The following is an 18,870-nucleotide window of genomic DNA, read 5'->3' on the forward strand; positions in this document are numbered from 1 at the left end:
GAGGTTGGGGGGGGGGTCGGGGGGCTGCTGTGGGGAAGCCTCTTGAAGATCTGGCCAGTTCGGGGGGCCTGCGGGCCTGTGCAACTGCACAGTCAAAATTAGACCCATATGGAACCTTTACTGGATCTATGGGAGGATTTTCAAGAGCTCAAGAAAGAATCTCATTTTCCTTGAGGCTCTGCTTAGTCTCCTGTCAAACTGCTTTTTTTTTTCTTGAGAGAGAGAGAGAAAGGAACAGGATTCAACTATTACTACAAAACACATTCATCATATCCGTCCTGTCCGATTCTGATGACACAGGGCTGGAGGGATGTGTCTGGTAGGAAGGTGACATCGAGAAGCAGGGGAAGCGATCGGCTCTGACCTCAACCAAAGAATGACCACCCGTCCCCAGTTATGCAACCGACGATGGCAAACTGGATTCATTAGGAGGGCACCAGGAGAAGGGGGGGGGGATCTGAGACCCTGTCGGGGAAAAGAGCTGTGGCTGCACGTGACAGCTATGTGGGTTGGTGTTACTGCACCCATTAAAGAGACAAGGAAACTGAGGCTCCGAGAGTGTGAGCACCTCCCTGTTTCCCCCCAGAGGAGCCAGTCTCGGACACTCAATGGGGGAGACAGAGGACGCTGCAGCCCTCTGCTCTCCCACACTGCTTTCCTCCCTTCCTTGCTTTCTCCACAGACTTCCATGCCCTGCAAATGACAGACAGAGGAGAGGGAGGTGAAACAGAAACCGCCCCGCTGCCAGGCCCACCACCCAAAGTCCCCGGAAATGGATGTGTTCCATGCACCCTCATCCCTTCCCAGCGTGGACAGGCTGATTGCAGAAGGGCTCGGGGACGCACCCGGCCAGCAGCTCAGCCTCAAAGTCTGGGACACAGTTTGGGCAAAAGGCTGTACCGGCTAATGTCTCTTACGAATCTCAGGACGAGAGACGGCAGCGAGGGGAGGAAAATCCATGACAGTCCTACCTGGTTTGTGAAGAAAAAAGCCAGGATCTAGAATGGTGCCAAGCTCCCTTGATCGAGGAGGAACAAGGTAACAACTTAAATGGCATGTCTTTTCAAAGAGCCGATAAAGACAACTTGTAAAATTAACATCCCAAGGGGGCGCCTGGGTGGTTCAGTCAGTTAAGCGTCCTACTTCAGCTCAGGTCATGATCTCACGGTTCGTGGGTTCGAGCCCCGCATCAGGCTCTGTGCTGACAGCCAGCTCGGAGCCTGGAGCCTGTTTCAGATTCTGTGTCTCCCTCTCTCTCTGACCCTCCCCTTCTCATGCTCTCTCTCTCAGAAATAAATAAAAACATAAGAAAAAAAAAAAAAGGTAACTAAAAAAAAAAAAAAATTAACATCCCAGGAACATCGGATAGATCTGATCACGCCAACCGGGAAAAGGGAATTAACAGTCACTGAGTACTACTAACGAGTCACACAGTGCTCACTGCTTTTCAGTGCCGTACTTCCTTAAGGCCCAGGAGGAAGAATGCATTGAAATCGTGTCGAGTAAAATGATTAAATTAATCCCATTAAAAAGAAGAGAAGTCCTTACTAAAACAAGTATCCTTTCCTTACTGGGCAGGGCCACAACACTGAAACGGAATCAACTCTATCTAGTGTGTTAATGTCACGTGTCCTCCGTAGATAGATAGCAGCTAGGTTCTTGGGTGATGTTATTAGGGGCAAAAAGTGTTCTTATGAAAAGAGGATTTTACATGCTTGAATAAAAAAATTTCTTCACGCCCTTATACCACGGCAGATATTCAACCACAGTAAGCCTCAAGAGAAACTCAAATGTTTAATGTGTGTTGGAAATGATCAGCAGATAAGAAACGCCATTTTACTGCATTTTCATGCACACTAGCAGCAAACACAGAACATGTTAAAACTTCTATGAAAAGGAAGTTAATATACGCGAGGCTGAAACGTTCGTTTTGGAAAAAGCCGAGGATCACAGGTTCACAGAGTCCCCTAAGGACACTTAGTTTCCTACATGTGGTGTCTTTGATACAACCTGTTCTTTTCATTACCTATAAATCTCAGGAATCACATGCCGACCCCTTCACTCCGTATTTAAACGCAACTCCAAAGTGCGCTGTGCTAATAAGCAACTGGACGTAGTTACTCCCACAGAGAAAAGACAAAAAATCTCTGCCATTAGTAATGCTCGCACTGGAGATGTTAATTCTTTCTGGAAAGGAAAACTGCTAGATGCTTACATCAATAAATAACCCACTGGGGACCCGAGATGATTTTAATGAGCTAAGGAATTCAAGGAGAATTATCGTCTCGCTGGCTGTTTCAACTTTCCTCCTCCCAAATGGGAAAGACCCTGGCCAGAGCCTGGCTTGCAACTCTACCTCCTAACAAAACATTGCTTTCTCTGCTGAGGCTTGCAGGAGAAGCTGCTTACATAGCACCGCCCATCCCCAGGCGGAAGACCTGAAAGATAATAAGACAAGGATATGCTGACGTTTAACGGGGAACATGAGGGAGCAATATAGAGTAGAGATATCATGAAAACTGTTTCTCTGCGGCAAGCGTCAGAAAATGGAGAGAGGGGAGATGGAGGACAGATGGGATTTGCAAGGTTATAAGGGACATCGTGATTTTGTATTTAGCAAAAAAAAAAAGAAGAAAGAAAGAAAGAAAAGAAAAAAGAAAAAAGCATTTTAAAATTCAAGCTCTAGAAAGTACAGCCCCACCCTGTTGGCTGAAGACAGAATTTATCTCCCACTAACTATAGATGTGTCCTGAAGGGTACGTGTGGGAATCCCAGGTACGAGATGTGTGTATACACACACACACACACACACACACACACGGAAAGCTGGAATGGTTTAAAAAAAAACAAAGGTAGAAAGATAGGTTTTGATGAATCATGATTATATTACCTGAGACCCATAAAACAAGTTTCTGTTCTTCAAAAGTTATCAACACGGGTCAGAAAACCAAGTTCAGAAAAAACAAAAATAAAAATAAATCAACAGGTCCTTTCTCCAGCAAGGATGTGCTTCTAAAGTTACAACTGCTTCAGAGAATGAAGGAGGTCCGGGGTTCCTTCGGGAACAGACTCACTCAGGGGCCAGCTCTCGTGCTGCGCAGGGCAGGCACAGACTGAGGTCACTGACTATCTGAAAATAAAAACCCCGGCCTACAAGATTTTACAACTAGGATCTACAAGATGGAAGGGAACAGGGCAAACCCCTGGGATACAGAAAAGAAACGAGGAAACATTTCATTTCTGCTTCAGTTGCCCCCATGGGCATTCTCGACCATCTGCACCCGAGCTGGGCGCCGTCGCACACACTACGGGGAAGGGTCTTGAGGGAAGGCTGGCTTGAACTTGTTCTTCCACCTTCCACAAACTGGGACACACTGGTTTGTGTGAGCCTGGTCACGAGGCTTTAAAGATCCAGCGTCCCACAGCCATTCTTCCCGGTGCTTTGCAATGAGAAGTGTCCGTGAAACTTCATGTGCCACAGAGACTCCTTGACCATCTCACGGCAAAGTCCTAAAAAGACTTAGTTGGTTCTTTTTTTTAAGAGAGAGAGAGAGAGCGAGTGGGGGAAAGGGCAGAGGGAGAGGGAGAGAGAATCCCAAGCAGCGGAGCAAGCTCGACAGTGTGGGAGCCCGACGCAGGGCTCGATCTCACAACCCTCGGGTCATGACCTGAGCTGAAATCAAAAGTCGGATGCTCAACTGACTGAGCCACCCAGGCACCTGAATTTTTTTTTTTTAAATCTTTTAAAATGTCTGTTTATTTTTGAGAGAGAGACAGAACACAAGGAGGGGAGGGGGACGGAGTCACAGAATCTGAAGCAGGTTCCAGGCTCTGACAACTCAGTGAAAAGGTAGTTCAACAAAAGAGAAAATGCATGTTAACAAAGGCTCTGGTACATGATCGCTAGACACGTCCTTCAAGAAATACAAGGAGACCTCCGGGTAGAAACGACAGACCCTCGACATTAACTCCAAGCCCTGTGAAAAAACAAAGATCTCCAGAAAAACCAGTACTGCCATATTTTTGGTTTGTAACGATTATGTTTTATTTCCTGCAGGACTTAAAAGGCATATGCATTAAAAATTAAGATATCCAGGGGCGCCTGGGTGGCTCAGTCAGTTGAGCGTCTGACTTTGGCTCAGGTCATGATCTTGCGGTTTGTGGGTTTGAGCCCTGCATAGGGCTCTGTGCGGACTGCCAGCTCAGAGTCTAGAGGTTGCTTCGGATTCTGTATCTCCCTCTCTCTCTGACCCTCCCCTGCTCACGCTGCCTCTCTCTCAGAAATAAATACATTAAAAAAAATATTTTTTTTAAATTAAGATATCCAATCACGTAACTCACTAATCTCACCTAGTTTAAAAGCTAGGGTTTTCCCAATCTTTGGAGAAAAGGATTTTTTTGGGGTCAAGATTTTATATGTACAATACAAATATATTTGGAATTTTCCAATCCACTTTTAAAAGCCTTTTATAAGCCATGCCATGCAGTGAATGTAAACTGGAAACGACTTTGTGATCATTTAGCTCTGCTCAAAAAAATGACACACTTTGATCCTTCAAATGGGAAAACCTTATATTTTTCCCTTCTTGTGTTAGTACTAGTTTTGAGGGTCTCTGTGCTCAGAAGGAGGAGAAATGAGATCCTCTGAGAAAAACAAAATAAAACGGTTCTCTTATTTCTGGGTTATTTCTTATACACACAGCTGGGAAGGACCCAATTTGTCACAGCTGGACGCCATTTCACCACCATCCTCCAGCTGTGTCTAACCCCAAATTCAGGAGGCTCTCCCGCTAGCCGTGTGTGAAGGGGGTGTGCACACCGAGCACCGAAGGGCCTGAAAACCTCACTTGCCCGGAGAGGGGTACCGCTCCAACTCACAAATAGTAAATGCAGAACATCATCTTCAAATTGTTTTTGGCATCATGGTGAACTCATCAGGGTGCGGAAGAGATAAGCCAGTTCTCAATGGGCGGGGGGCTCTGCCTAGTCCCCATGTCAGGGAGTCACTCTCTCCAGGGGTCTGGGAAGCTGAGAGTGGGGTCTGAGTCTGGGTGGAGGAAGGAGGGCGATTCCTCAGCCCTACCCACAAACACCATGGCCAGAGCTCTGGCTCATTGACATCTGATGCCCCAGAGCGCGCGGCCAACTTGGACAAATGCCCAGATGGCCTTCCCGTCTCCACATGCAGATGCAAAACGCTGCAAAGCCCAGAAGTGATGCTCACAACAAGGCAGGAAACTTATTTTTTTCTTTTTTTTTTTTTTGTTTTACTTATTTCTAGGAGAGAGAGAGACAGCGTGAGCAGGGGAGNATTACCTGCAGGGCAGCCCCGACCTGAAAGGCCACGCAGTGTAGGGGACGGGCTGTAACTGGACTCTTAACGTTTCACGGTCACTTCCTGATCCTCAATCCTCTCACGATGGAAATCCCCAACCAGACAGCCATTGGGGAGTCTCGTTCCGTGCCAGGTACAAATAAGCCTGGAAGGAACGCTTTGCAAAGATGACTTCCTTCGACCTAACAGCCCAAATCCTTTGCTTCCTCTTTTCTTTCCACAACACTTGTCACTGCCGATAAGGAGAATCTAAAAGTACTATAACCTTACATTGGACTATTTTTTTTAAATGTATTTTTGTTTTTTTTTTTTTCCTGAGAGGGAGAGGCAGCGTGATCAGGAGAGGGTCAGAGAGAGGGAGACACAGAATCTGAAGCAGGCTCCAGGCTCCGAGATGTCAGCACAGAGCCCGACACGGGGCTCGAACCAATGAACTGTGAGATCATGACCTGAGCCAAAGTCAGACGCTTAACTGACTGAGCCACCCAGGCGCCCCTACATCGGACTATTTATTTGCTCTTAATAAAATTAGAAAACAAAAATCTCAATCTGTTATTAAAGTTACACTTTCAATGTTTTTCACCGTGAAGGTTTTCTAAAGGTGCAGTAAGGGTGGACGTGCCCTGTCCCGGGGAAGGTGCCCCAGGATGCCAACCCGTGCCCCAGTGCTCTCGGCACCTCATTAGCTGCCACCACTGCTAGTCTGCAGACCTCCACTGACCCTTTGCAACAAGGTCCAGCAATGGCCTGTGTTTTAGAATAAAACAGAGGAGGGAAATGCCCACTGTCAGGCAGAAGCACGGGGGTGTGTGAGCAGGGACGGAAGTGGCAGTCACGTGCTGGCTGCCGGCATGGAAAAGGCAAAGGTAAAGGCTTTATTTCGCTGTGGAACAAGAAGTACACCAGGCATAGGGGGGCCAAATTCTGGAGACCAAATAAATTTCAAAGACAAAGAGTTTGAGGAGCCCTGAAAATCTCTTCCCATATTTTTGGCTACAAAGATGACAGATTCAGGCGCCTGGGTGGCTCAGTCAGTTAAGTGTCCGACTTCGGCTCAGGTCATGAACTCACAGTTCATGAGCTCGAGCCCCGTGTCGGGCTCTGGGCTGACAGCTCAGAGCCTGCAGCCTGCTTCAGATTCTTTGTGTCCCTCTCTCTCGGCCCCTACCCGCTTACAGTCTGCCCCTCTCTCTCAAAAATAAACAAACATTTAAAAAAATCTTTTTTAAATATGAATCAATAAAGAGAAAGTCCACAGTGTCTAAGATCCATGGTGGTGCAGTTATAAATACCAAGGCCTCAGGAAACAGAATTAGTGTGCAATGTGAACTTTTAAGAGAACCTTCTTGAATATCTAAAAACAGGAAAGTTACCCAATTTCTAGAATCTCTAGAGAGTAAAGCCACTTAATCGTTCTCAAAGTCAAGACGAGATTTATCCCAAAGAAGAGTCAAGGTGATTTATCTCCATAATAAAAAAAAATACTTTGAAAGATGTCTTTGTTTTACAAGAATACAGATACAACTAGCAAAGTCTCTGTGACAGCTGTGAAAACAGTCAATTGCCAGTGAAGGTATTTTTCTCTTTTTCACCACAGCTGGTCAGTTCAGAGCAGGGTTTGTTTTCCTCTTTCACTAAGCTTCCAGATCAAAAATTCTAGGATCTGGACTGCACAACACAACCTTTGAATTTTCTTGAACAGGCTGCCACCATGTGGTGACCAGTAAAAAGGCATGTAAGTTTGACCTCAATTGCAAGATGTTTCTGAGGTCTTAAAATGGATTCAATCCACCTGCCACTCAAATATACAGTGGAGACCCTGTCTTCCCTGGGCAGGACTGCAACTTCCTCCTTCCGGTTCTCCTGCAGCAACACGAGGAGCATGTATTTTTGATGTTGTTCTGCAGTACTTTATTGTACCTAATACGCTTTTTAAAAAAAATGTTTATTTTTGAGAGAGAGAGTAAGGTAGGGGCGGAGAGAGAGGGAGAGAGAGAATCCCAAGCAGGCTCTGGGCTGTCAGCACAGAGCCCGGATGTGGGGCTCGAAGTCACGAACTGTGAGATCATGTGACGTGAGCTGAAGCCCAGAGTTGGATGCTTGACCGACTAAGCCACCCAGGTGCCCCTATACTTAATACGCTTTTAATTTAACTTCACTTTGCATGAAACCTGTTAAATTCATGGTCATATTTTGAAATTAAAAACTTTATTAACTATTTCAGTCATGAAAATGTAAAAGAATGATATAAGGTGGGGCGCCTGGGTGGCTCAGTTGGTTCAGAGTCTCCAAGCCTTGATTTCAAGCTCAGGTCATGATCTCTTGGTTGGTGAGATGGAGCCCCACATGAAGCTCTATGCTGACAGCATGGAGCCTGCTTGGGATTCTCTCTCCCCTTCCCTTTGTACCTTCCCTGTTCACGTATGTGTGCACTCTCTCAAAATAAATTATTTTTTTTTAATTAATTTTGTAGCTGTGGGTGTGATGTGTAGAAATGCATTTGTTTTTGCATGTTGATCTTACACCCAAAAACCCAAGTGAACTCTTATTCATTCTCATTTTCTAATAGATTCTTCTGGACTTTTTATGCAGGTGATCCTATCATGTAGGATTGAGGACAGCCTGGTGTCTTCCTTGACAACCATCATAAATTCTTCTTTTCTTCGTATTGTGACACTGGCTAGTAACTCCCATACGGTGCCGAGTAGGAGTGCTGGTAACAGGCACCCTTTTATCTTTCCTAATTCCCAAAGAAATCGTTCTAATATCGCTATTAAATCTCGGTGCTCGAACTTTTCAGGTATTTTATTGGGTTAAGGTATTCCCTTAATTTCCTACATTAAATGGTTTTTCAGGGGAAAAAAATCGTAATGGACACTAGATTTTTATCAAATGACTTCTCTGGGTCTACTATGGTGACTGTATAGGTTTTAATCTGACAATATGGTGAATTATGTTAATGGCTTTTAATGGATTTTTTGAGATTAATTAAGCCAGGCTTGCGATCCCATGAGAACCCCAACCTGGCGTTGGATTTGGTTTGCTAACATTTTGATGATTATTTTATCTGTGTTCACAGATGCGATTGGTCTGTAGTTGTCCTTTAGCATTCTGTCCTTGTTCAGGCACTCATAAAATGCATTAGGAAGTGTTCTTTTTTTATTCTATGGAAAAGATTATGATCTGCTCTTTGATGACAGAAGAACTCATTTATACCACCTGTTGCCTGTTTTGTTTGCATGTTTGGTGGGTAGATGGATTCAATGTCTTTAACACATATAAATCTAATGGATTTTACTTAAATCCATTTTGTAAGCTACATGTTTTTAGACGTTTTCATTTCATACACATTTTCAAATTTACCAGCATAAAATTGCACATAGTTTCCTTTTTAGAAAATAATTTTTCTTCTGTGGTTATGTCCCTTCGTTTCCTAACACTGGTGGTGTTCTCTTTTCGTCTCGATTATTTTGGGTAGTGGTGTTTCCAATTTACCAGACTCCTCCAAGGGCTGACTTTTGGCTCAGCTGATAACCCCTCACGTACACTGGTTTTCTATTTCATTAGCTTCTCCTCTTTATTGTTTTCATCCTTTGAAACTGCTTTGTTCTTTAGCTTTTTCTGCTGTTGTTCTTTAGCTTCTTATGCTAAATGCTTATGCAACACATTTCCAGTCTCTTCCCTTTCCTAGTGTAAGCATTTAAAATTACGTTTCCCACACGAAAGATGCTTACCTTGCTTTGAAGCTGAGGTGTTTTCCACTGGGAGCTCATTGTCATGGACCCTCTTCTCTGGAACAGGCATTGCAGGGCGGCTTCCAAAGACCCATGGGCTCCTACTACCAAGACCTTTTTTCCGTCCAAGTTGACACCTACCCACCAAATGGAAATCCAGTATTATAATCAAACCTTCAGCGTCCTGCTCCCAGGCAGCCTTAGTGTAAGGAAAAAGAACTTTTTAAACTCGGCCATCACAGTCAAGTTACAGCTAACAAGGACCAGCCATTATTGACTCTTTCTTTGTGAGTTTTACAGTAGAGTGACTGAGAATCGTCATCCTGATTAAGTCACAGGATGGAAAAACAGGGTCTGCATGGGTGACCTCAGCTTAACGGCTACTTGTCTTAAAGGTATGTATTAAGAGTTAATCTTCTAATAGAACTTTTGGTGTATACTTCGGAGGGTTGTTTTTTTTTATTTGGAGTATAGTTGACACACAATGCTCTATTAGTTTCAGGTGTACAACACAGTGGTGTGACTGTATGTCACTCTACGCTCACCATTAAGTGTTGCAGCCATCTGTCACCATACAACGCTATTTCAGTACCACTGACTGTATTCCCAGTGCGTTCCTTTTATTCCTGTGACTTACTCATTCCGTAACTAGAAGCCTGTTCCTCCCACTCCCCTTCCCCCATCTTGCCCCCTCCCCATGGCAAGCACCAGTTTGTTCTGTGTCTAAGGGTCTGACTCTACTTTTTTTGTTTGTTTTGTTTTTCAGGCACCAAAAATAAGGAGTCATATGGTATTTGGCTTTCTCTGAGTTACTTCATTTAGCATAATACCCTCTAGGTCCATCCATGTTATCACAAATGGCAAAATCTCATTCTTGTTTATGACTGATATTCCATTGTACATGTATACCAGATCTCTATCCATTCATCTATCAGTAGATTACTTAGATTGCTTCCATATCATATCTGTTGTAAGTAATGCTGCAATAAATATAGGGTGCATACATCTTTTTAAATTACTGTCTTCACTTTCTTTGGGTAAAAACCCATGTAGTAGAATTACTGGGTCATTTAGTATTTCTATTAACTTTTTGAGGAACCTCCATATTGTTTCCCACAGCGGCTGCACCACTTTGCATTCCCAGCAAGAGTGCACGAGGCTTCCTTTCCCTCCACATCCTCGCCAATACCTGTCGTTTCTTTTGGTTTTGATTCTAGCCATTTTGACTGGTGTGAGGTGATATCTCACTATGGTTTTTATTTGCATTTCCCTGATGATCCGTGACATTGAGTGCTTTTTCATGTGTCTGTTGGCCATCTGTATGTCTTCTTTGGAACAATGTCTACTCAGACATTTTTAATGTTTTAATCAATTATTGCTATTAGTGGGTACTGAGTTGTAGAAGTTCTTTTGGGATATTAACTATTTCAGAATTTTTTTTTTGATTGCTGCAGGTTTCAACATGGAAAGGGGGCATCTGCCTCATTTTTACTCAAGCTGGAATCAAGAAAAATTTAGTTATGGGGCGCCTGGGTGGCTCAGTCGGTTAAGTGTCTAACTTCGGCTCAGGTCATGATCTCACGGTTCGTGGGTTCGAGCCCCATGTCAGGCTCTGTGCTGATATCTAGCTCAGAGCCTGGAGCCTGCTTCGGATTCTGTATCTCCCTCTCTCTCTGACCCTCCCCTGCTCATGCTGCCTCTCTCTCTCTCCCAGAAATAAATAAAACATTAAAAAAATTTTAATAAAAAAAGAAAAATTTAGTTATATTTTTATATATTTACCTAGAAGGTCCTCAAGTATATGAAACTCACAGTAATCATTTACTCATTAAATCTGATAACCAAGAAAAAGAAATTATTCATTTCTACATCACTGACATAAAAGAGCAAGGTCAAGGGGAGAATGATGGAAACTGAAGACTGATTACTGAAAGCAACACTGCTCACGGGTGAATCCCAACCAGGGTTTCCATACCCTGAACTCTATCTGACAGCTTCCTCATTTAAACACTAAACACAAGTCTTATTTAAGTCTACATACAGACACACTTGAGGAGTTGACACTTGGAACAGATTTCACTGTGGTTATTTTGACTTTCACCAGAGAAGCTGAACACTTGTTTACAACAGGCCGCCCATCTTCACCAGTTTCTCTTTAAAACTGTAATACAGTTAATCTTGTTAGAAAAATTTGCCCTACTCCTTTATAGCTCCCAAAAGATGAGAAAAAGAGCTGACTCTGAACATCACTTCCATGTTTCAACTAAAATCTTCTACAAACAAATGCTTATTAAAAAGTCAAGTCCATACCAATCCATAGGAAATAGCAGCATTTCTGAAGGAGCAATCATACCTGACTTTTCAAGAAGTTCAACTACAGCTCTGGCCACAGGTGAGACGTAACACTCATGGGCGTCCCCTCGGACCAGCCTCCCCAGGTTCACGTCTGTTACTCTGAATTTGAAAATAAGGAAAGTTGGAAGTCAAAGCTTAGTCGAAACTTACTGATGTGTAACCCACATGTATGAATCCCAACTAACTTCTGAGTCAACGTTTCAGACAGGACATATTAAATCATTAACTCTAAAGAGTGGGCAGGAACAAAGGCCACTAGTTTCTTAGCGCAGTCCCTCAGGAAACTCTGAAGTGGTCCCTGTGGGTTGGGGACGGCCTTGGGAATTCTGGTTCTGCCTGGATCGCAGGACCACAGCCTCAGGCCTCACGGTGCACAACTCCAGGGGGCTCTGTTCAAGGCACAGCAGGGAATCCGCCCTAAAGTGTGCAAACCATGGTCATACGGTGGAGCTCACTTGTCCCTTAAGGAAATGTATATCTGGATCAGTATTACAATCCAGGACGAATCCTAGAACTCTGGGGAACGTAGCAAGGCTTGGATTCACAAGTCTGATCCCCATTTAGCATCAACAGTTACCTCCTTGGGAAATCAAGGAACACAGTGAGGGACCAGGGACTTGCAATGGCCTTTGTGCTCTTCCTCAACCAAATCCAGGACTGACTGGTCCAGAACTACCTAGCTGAAACTGATGGTCTCAATACAGGTTAATAACAAAATGGACACACAGAAACTTTCCACAATTCTCTTCTTTTTCATGAAAGATTTGAAATCACACTTTGATATCTGCAGGTTCTAGATGTATTCTAATTGAGAAGGCATTCTCCTTTCTAGTTAGTCTAGCACTAGGGCCAGAGATTTTCAGGACAACTGTGCAACCCATGTTTGGGTCTCTCCTTGGTCTGGGTGCCCACAGAGGCTACAGTAACAGAAAAAGCGAGGCGGCGGCCTCTCAATTGAGCTCGCTCCCATAAGACCTGATGGACTGGGAATCTAACTTCTAATTTGCTTACAACCTCGTAACACTTTGGCTGCGGTACAAAACACTTCCTAGTTCCACATAGGAAAATGGGGTTTGTGCTTCCCCAGAAGAGTCTGGATGGCCCACGTGAACGGGCGGTACTCCCTGTCCCCTGAAGCTGCCGTCTGCACCAGGACATGAGTCAAAGACAAATATTAGGGCGCTGCCCATTTGTAGTTTTCCACTCTCATTTCAAATAAGACCTTGTGTTGTGCATAAAAGTGCTTGTGTTGCTTTTCTCAATCAGCTGGTGAATTAGCTGGTGACTCAGGGCACTGGGCTGTTTCTTTGGTCTGGCAGAATTGTCAAGGAGAAGTTCATCAGAAGACAAGGCTGGCCAAGGACTGTAAGTCAGGCAGGAAGTCACCAAATGAACATGATGGTGTTAAGGGCACTATTTCAGAGTGGCACCCAAGCACGACAAAAGGCAAGTGCAATTTCTAGAATCTGTAACTTTGGGTTTTTTTGTTGTTGTTGTTTATTTATTTCTGAGAGAGAGAAAGACACAGTGTAAGCAGGGGAGGGAGAGAGAAAGGCGGGGGAGAGAGACAGAATTTGAAGCAGGCTCCAGGCTCTGAGCTATCAACACAGAGCCTGATGTGGGGCTCAAACCCAAGAACTGCGAGATCATGACCTGAGCCCAAGTCGGAAGTTTAACCGACTGAGCTACCCAGGTGCCCCGAATATATGTAACTTGCTTACATTGAGTTTAAAAAGCCCTCAAGCCCCTGAAATAGTTAAAGGATTTCTTTCACCTCTTAGTTACTGACATAGTTGAAACAGTGGAACTCTAAAAAGAAAAATTTCAGTAGAAAAACTCGCTTGGCAATAAGAGTTGATTGTTTTCTTTTATATTTTCTCACCCATCCACATCTTTTTCTGGTTTCAAGGCATTAAGAACTTTGTTGCTAAATGAGCTCTCAGAGATCTGAAGGGCAAGGCCATGTACTCTGGTGTCTTCGTTAATCTTCAAGATTTCGTCTATAATCTACAGAGGAAAAAGAAATCCTAAAATCAGTTTTGTGACAATAAGACCCCACAAAAGGAGCTTTATATAAAGAACAGATTCATAAAAATGCATCTGTTATAGTTCCTTTCTCAGACCTTGTTTAAGACTTGATGTAAAGCCGAATGAATCACATCTAGTTTCTCTTTCTGACCATGTTTACAAAAGCTCAAAAGAAGCATGACTGAATTTTAGTGCCTCTTAGTCTCCCTGTTGCACTACTTCCTGCCAGAACAGAACAGAACAGAACAGTTAACAACATTTAGATACGCAGAAGACAATTCCCTGTCCACAATTACACTTATGCGAAACGCACCGCCAACCTTCAGGGAGACCAGGAAGCAGGAGTCTCAAACATTCCAAACTGGCCCAGACAAGCCTGTATTTCAAACCCAATGTGTTTAACAAAAGCTTCCCAACCTTCACACCCAAGGAGCCATCGCTCAGGCCCTCAGGTTCTCTGGACCTGCCTGGCACACAGAGAGCATTTCCAAAGCCTTATGATCAATGCATTCTAAGCAGACATAGCTCCCTTTTATAGGAAACTCACTATTTATGAAAAAGACCAAAGTATAGTTTGGGAAGGTAATGTAAAAGCTAACGAATGGTTAGGTAGGTCTTTTAATAAGCAACGCCCTGTCCTCTTTGTTTATTTTACCCCAGGAGATAACATGTGGATTCATTTCATTCCACAATATTATTTGTTCCTAAGAAAAAGAGATACCAGCCCATTGGCAGGGGTCTCACTGTGAGAAGTACTGGCTGACCACTTCTGTTTCACTGTCTAGCAAAAAGTCACTGTGCACGTCCACCTGGTAAGAGCTATCTATCTGATCTACAAAAATGAGAAAGAAAATTTTGTTTCATTCATTTACTCTTCTTTTATTCATTCCACAAATGTTGAATGTTTTAAGCACTTACACTGTTATGGTTCTAAGACAGGAATTTCAGTTGTGAACAAAATGCCTGTCCTCATGGAGCGTACAGTCCGATGGGGAAGACAAGAGCAAAATCAAAAAACAGTAAAATCTCTGGAAGTGGTAAATGATGCAAAGAAAACTAAAGCAGATAAAGGACTAATGGAGTGATGGCGGGCTTGGGGTGGTCACAGGGAGTGACAACGACGGGCAGCCCAGAATGAAGAGGGTAGTCTATTGTTACCTGTAACTAAGATGTGGTAGAAGCAACGAGAAAATCTTAACTCATAAATTAAGATCTGTACTCTTTTCCAACATAATAATACCACCACCATGCAAATTCACATTTATCAAAATTTTAAAGAAAAATGGTGGGGGGGGGCCTGGGTGGCTCAGTCGGTTAAGTGTCTGACTTCAGCTCGGGTCATGATCTCACAGTTCGTGGGTTCGGGCCCCGCATCGGGCTCTGTGCTGACAGCTCAGAGCCTGGAACCTGTTTCAGATTCTGTGTCTCCCTCTCTCTCTGCCCCTCCCCTGCTCATGCTGTCTCTCTCTCTCCCTCAGAAATAAATAAAAACACTAAAAAAATTTTTTTTAAAAAAAGAAGGAAAAAAATGGGGCATATGTGACTCTCTGTCAACAAATAAGTCAACGAATAAAAAAAAAAATCAACAGCTGTCACCACCAGTGACAGGCAACCGGAAGAAATACCGACAATGGGTGTCCTGCAAAGGGACAACAAATTTCTCTGCATTTGTTAATGCTGGTGGGACAGGTGTCAGTATTTCTAGTACATCAGAATGGCAAGTGGGGCAGAAACCATTTGCCCAGATACGGTTTCCCTTCTTCCTTAGTAATAAACTCTTGATTTTTAGCTGTTATAATAAATGGTCTAGGACCATCTGGTGTAAAGACTACATTTCCCAGCCTTCCTTGCTTCGTGGCCAAGCAATTAGGTTCAGGTCAATGGCACAGAAGCAGAACTGTGACTTTTAGAAACTGTCCCTGAAGGCAAGAGACTGAGGGCCTCCCTGTCTTTGGTCCTTATCCTTCCTTTTCCTTGCTGGTGACAGTAAGTTGCTGAATTGAGCCTCACGATCTATGAAAACAGGTGACAAAAGTTGCTGAGCTGAGCCTCATGATCTGAGAAAACACAGTTAAGAAATATCCCCAACCTCTGCAAGAACCAAATACAGAGACTCCAAATTCCCATTTGTTGTCTCATAAACGATTAGGTGAACCACTTGTCCCCACAGCTAAATCTGAACAAAATGCTTGTTAATGACACTTGACTTGGAGAAATTTCCCTCCTTCCTCCATGTTGCTAGTGGTTGGCCCACCCTTAGCTTGATTAACAGATAACCCCTTCTGAGGAAAGGCTGGCTACCAGGTAAAACATTCTCTGACTCACTATCCCTACTGCAATAATCCTTTGGAGTTATGTCTCTCCTTACTAAGTCTGGATTTATTTGACCCTGACTATAACGTGGATGTGAGATGCAGAGTTGAATCTGCCATCTTGGATACACAGACAATAGAGCAGCAAGATGGAAGGAGCCTAAATTTCTGGTACCCTCGTGATACATAGCATCCTGCTTCTAAACTTGACTTATGTATGAGAAAAATAAACTTCTGTGTTATTTCACATTCTGTGATTGGAAGTTTTCCATTAGTGGCAGTCAAGACAGTCACAGCCAGGCTGTGACAGCCAGGCTGAAGAAAAGCTAGCCACGGAAGGATCAAACACAAGCATGGCTTGTGGTCTAGTTTCCTCACCACTACTTACAGGGGTGGCTGCTTCTTCCAGGCTTGAGATGACACTTACAAAAGCTGCTACTCCCAGAACATTCGCCTGGAAAGGACTCTGAAGAGGATTTCTTCCTATTCCTTTAGTTTATTGATAAGCCACCTGTGACCCAGGGAAGCCAAGGGAACGGCCAAGGGCGAACAACCAGTCAGGACAGGGAAAAACCTCAACCAGTCCTCCAGACCCTGAGAGACAGACGGTTTCCACTAGACGCTACTGCTGCAGCCAAAGAAACACAACCAAAGTCACCGAGTCATGGACCAAGTCTTCAACAGAAACATATGCTAAGGGATAATCGGCCAAGGAACATTTACGCAGAGGGAAAAGTGATCTTCCCTCTCAGTTCGGCCATAAGAAGAGGCCGATCTGTTCTAACCACACTGAGAGGTGCCGAAAGGTTCAGGAGGTCTAAAGAAGAAAGCGACTGGAGCGTTCAAGTGCCCGTGGTAGTTACCTCATCTTCACTGCTATCCGGAGGGAGGCAGATGTGAGTGATGTTCAGACCAGCCTGCAAAGGGAACACAAGGTTATTCCGCCGCGGTAAGAGAGCGTGCTGTCAAAAAATGATGATGGATTTGTGGAATTCAACAATCCTCACCTCCTCCGCCAAATTCTGGTTTATCTCCTGCATCAAGTTATCATCACCTGCCTTAGGAGACGAAGCAAGAATGACAATGTGAGGACAACAAAAACATCTTGAAAAAAAGCACAAGACGTAACAAGAGACTAATCTTGCGATTATAAATTACCTAATTAATTAGAAAGAGACAGAAATACAGAATCTTACTGCTCACAAAAGGAGACTCAGAGCTGGTATTTACTCATCTATATATTTCACAACTTTCAAATTATGTTACTTTTAAAAAATAATAGCCCTCTTGGGGCGCCTGGGTGGCTCAGTCGGTTAAGCGCCCGACTTCAGCTCAGAGCCTGGATGGAGCCTGCTTCAGATTCCGTGTCTCCCTCTCTCTCTGCCCCTCCCCCGGACACACTCTGTCTCTCTCTCGAAAATAAATAAACATTAACAATAATAGCCCCACTAAGGCACACGTAGCCACATAGCCAGCATCTCTTTCTAGACGAGGACACCAAAGACAGAGGCTTAGAGGACTTGCCCGTGGCTGGAAAGCGATCAGCAAGCACAGGCCCGGGAGCTCCGGGCTCCCGTCCCTTTTCCTTCTACCCTTCTCACTTGCCTGTCTGCAGGGGACGTGGAGGCAGACCCCGCAGCACGCACGTGACTCGAGCATAGCTCCACAGGCTTGAACATCACAGCGCTGATGGTGCTGGAGGCTGCCGTTCGGACACATTTAGCACATTCCAGAAACGACGGCGGGGGCCCAGCTGCTGGGCTGTGTTAGCTCACGGGCTTGGCTGGCCTCGGTATTTCCCTGCACCTGTCACCCCCTAGGGGTGCCAAGAAGGACGGCAAACAGCGCCAGCTGCAGTTGGGAACGAAGGGGCCGCAGCCAAAAGATGTACATGAACGCAAGTCCTTCTGGCCTGTACCGAGGCCGGGCCCTGCAAACGTACGGCAGGCGTCACCGGCCCCAGTGACGTCACTGAACACCGGGCCCCGGCAAGCATCTGTCTTCCGCAGAAACCAAGGGCAACGTTTCCCCCTCATTTTCCAATCGTACCTGATAAGCATTTATGAGCACACACGGACAATACATCCTATGTAACACAACTTATGTGGCCGCCTACCTCCGAAGCTCTGAAAGCTACCCACGCCAAGAGGAGAAAGACTCACTAAACACCCACCCAAGCAGAGCGGTAACTAACCAGTAACCCGGCAGAAGCAAAATGACTGACGGAAGAGGGAAAAGACTGTGTTTCCAGCCGCGCCCTGTCTTCCCTGCCCAAATGGGACTTTCGTGACCAGAAATGCCCTGACCTTCTCTATACGATTATCTTCTAAATTGAAAGGCAGCCTCAAATAGCAGGACCGAACCACACTCCCGACTTACCTGGATAATAGCGAGCACCGGCTGAAAGGAAGGGTTTTTTTCTTGCAATAAACTCAGAACGTCTTTTGAATTCTGAATGACTTCTCTGCATCGAAAAAGAGAGACAACACGCCGTCACGTCTTTGTTAATGGCTGTAAAGGACGGACACAACATTTTCCTAGCAAGTTCGTTAGTGTAAGTGAAAAGAGACACCATAAGGATGCGGCGAGGGGGGCCGGGTAACAGTGCTGACGCCTGGCACGCGGTTCACTGGGACCGTCTGGGTTTAAAGACACGCAGAGGCGTGCAAACTAAATGTTAGCAATTATTTTCTAGGGGTGAATTTTTCTTTTGTGGTTTCCAAGTTTACCGCAATACAAATTTCGTGTTTCTTTTTTTTTTTTTTTAATGTTTATTTTTGAGAGAGAGAGCACGCGTGCACAAGCAGGGGAGCCACAGAGACAGAGAAGGAGACACACAGAATCCGAAGCAGGCTCTAGGCTCTGAGCTGTCAACAGAGAGCCCGACTCAAGGCTGGAACCCACGAACTGTGAGATCATGACCTGAGCTGAAGCCGGCTGCTTAACCGACAGAGCCACCCAGGCGTCCCTCGAGTTTCTTTTTTAAAAGAATGCCCTTCCTCCACCCATATCCATCCCCTGGGGTCCCATGGGGACCTCAAACATTGGTGGGGGAGGGTAGCAGAGACTGGGGAAGAGGCTTGCTGTCAGAAAAGTGGTGAGTCAG

General features: G+C 44.7%; 1 protein-coding gene across 2 annotated transcripts in view; it reads right to left on the reverse strand.

Annotated features, from left to right (window-relative positions):
- The window catches only part of MTHFD1L (methylenetetrahydrofolate dehydrogenase (NADP+ dependent) 1 like), a 173,663-nt gene extending 155,437 nt beyond the window's left edge, over window positions 1-18,226 (reverse strand). For both annotated transcript variants that reach the window (XM_077776038.1, XM_077776037.1), the window contains exons 1-6: window positions 18,144-18,226; window positions 16,772-16,822; window positions 16,628-16,681; window positions 13,307-13,431; window positions 11,423-11,523; window positions 9,070-9,206 (exon numbers count right to left, since the gene is read on the reverse strand). In XM_077776038.1, the coding sequence (XP_077632164.1) occupies window positions 9,070-9,206; window positions 11,423-11,523; window positions 13,307-13,431; window positions 16,628-16,681; window positions 16,772-16,804 (450 nt within the window). In that variant the 5' untranslated portion in view covers window positions 16,805-16,822; window positions 18,144-18,226. The remainder of the gene's footprint in view (window positions 1-9,069; window positions 9,207-11,422; window positions 11,524-13,306; window positions 13,432-16,627; window positions 16,682-16,771; window positions 16,823-18,143) is intronic.
- Window positions 18,227-18,870: the final 644 nt, after the last annotated feature.

Source organism: Crocuta crocuta, unplaced genomic scaffold (genome assembly GCF_008692635.1).
Source record: "Crocuta crocuta isolate KB4526 unplaced genomic scaffold, BGI_CrCroc_1.0 scaffold25, whole genome shotgun sequence".
Classification (NCBI taxonomy): Eukaryota; Metazoa; Chordata; class Mammalia; order Carnivora; family Hyaenidae; genus Crocuta; species Crocuta crocuta.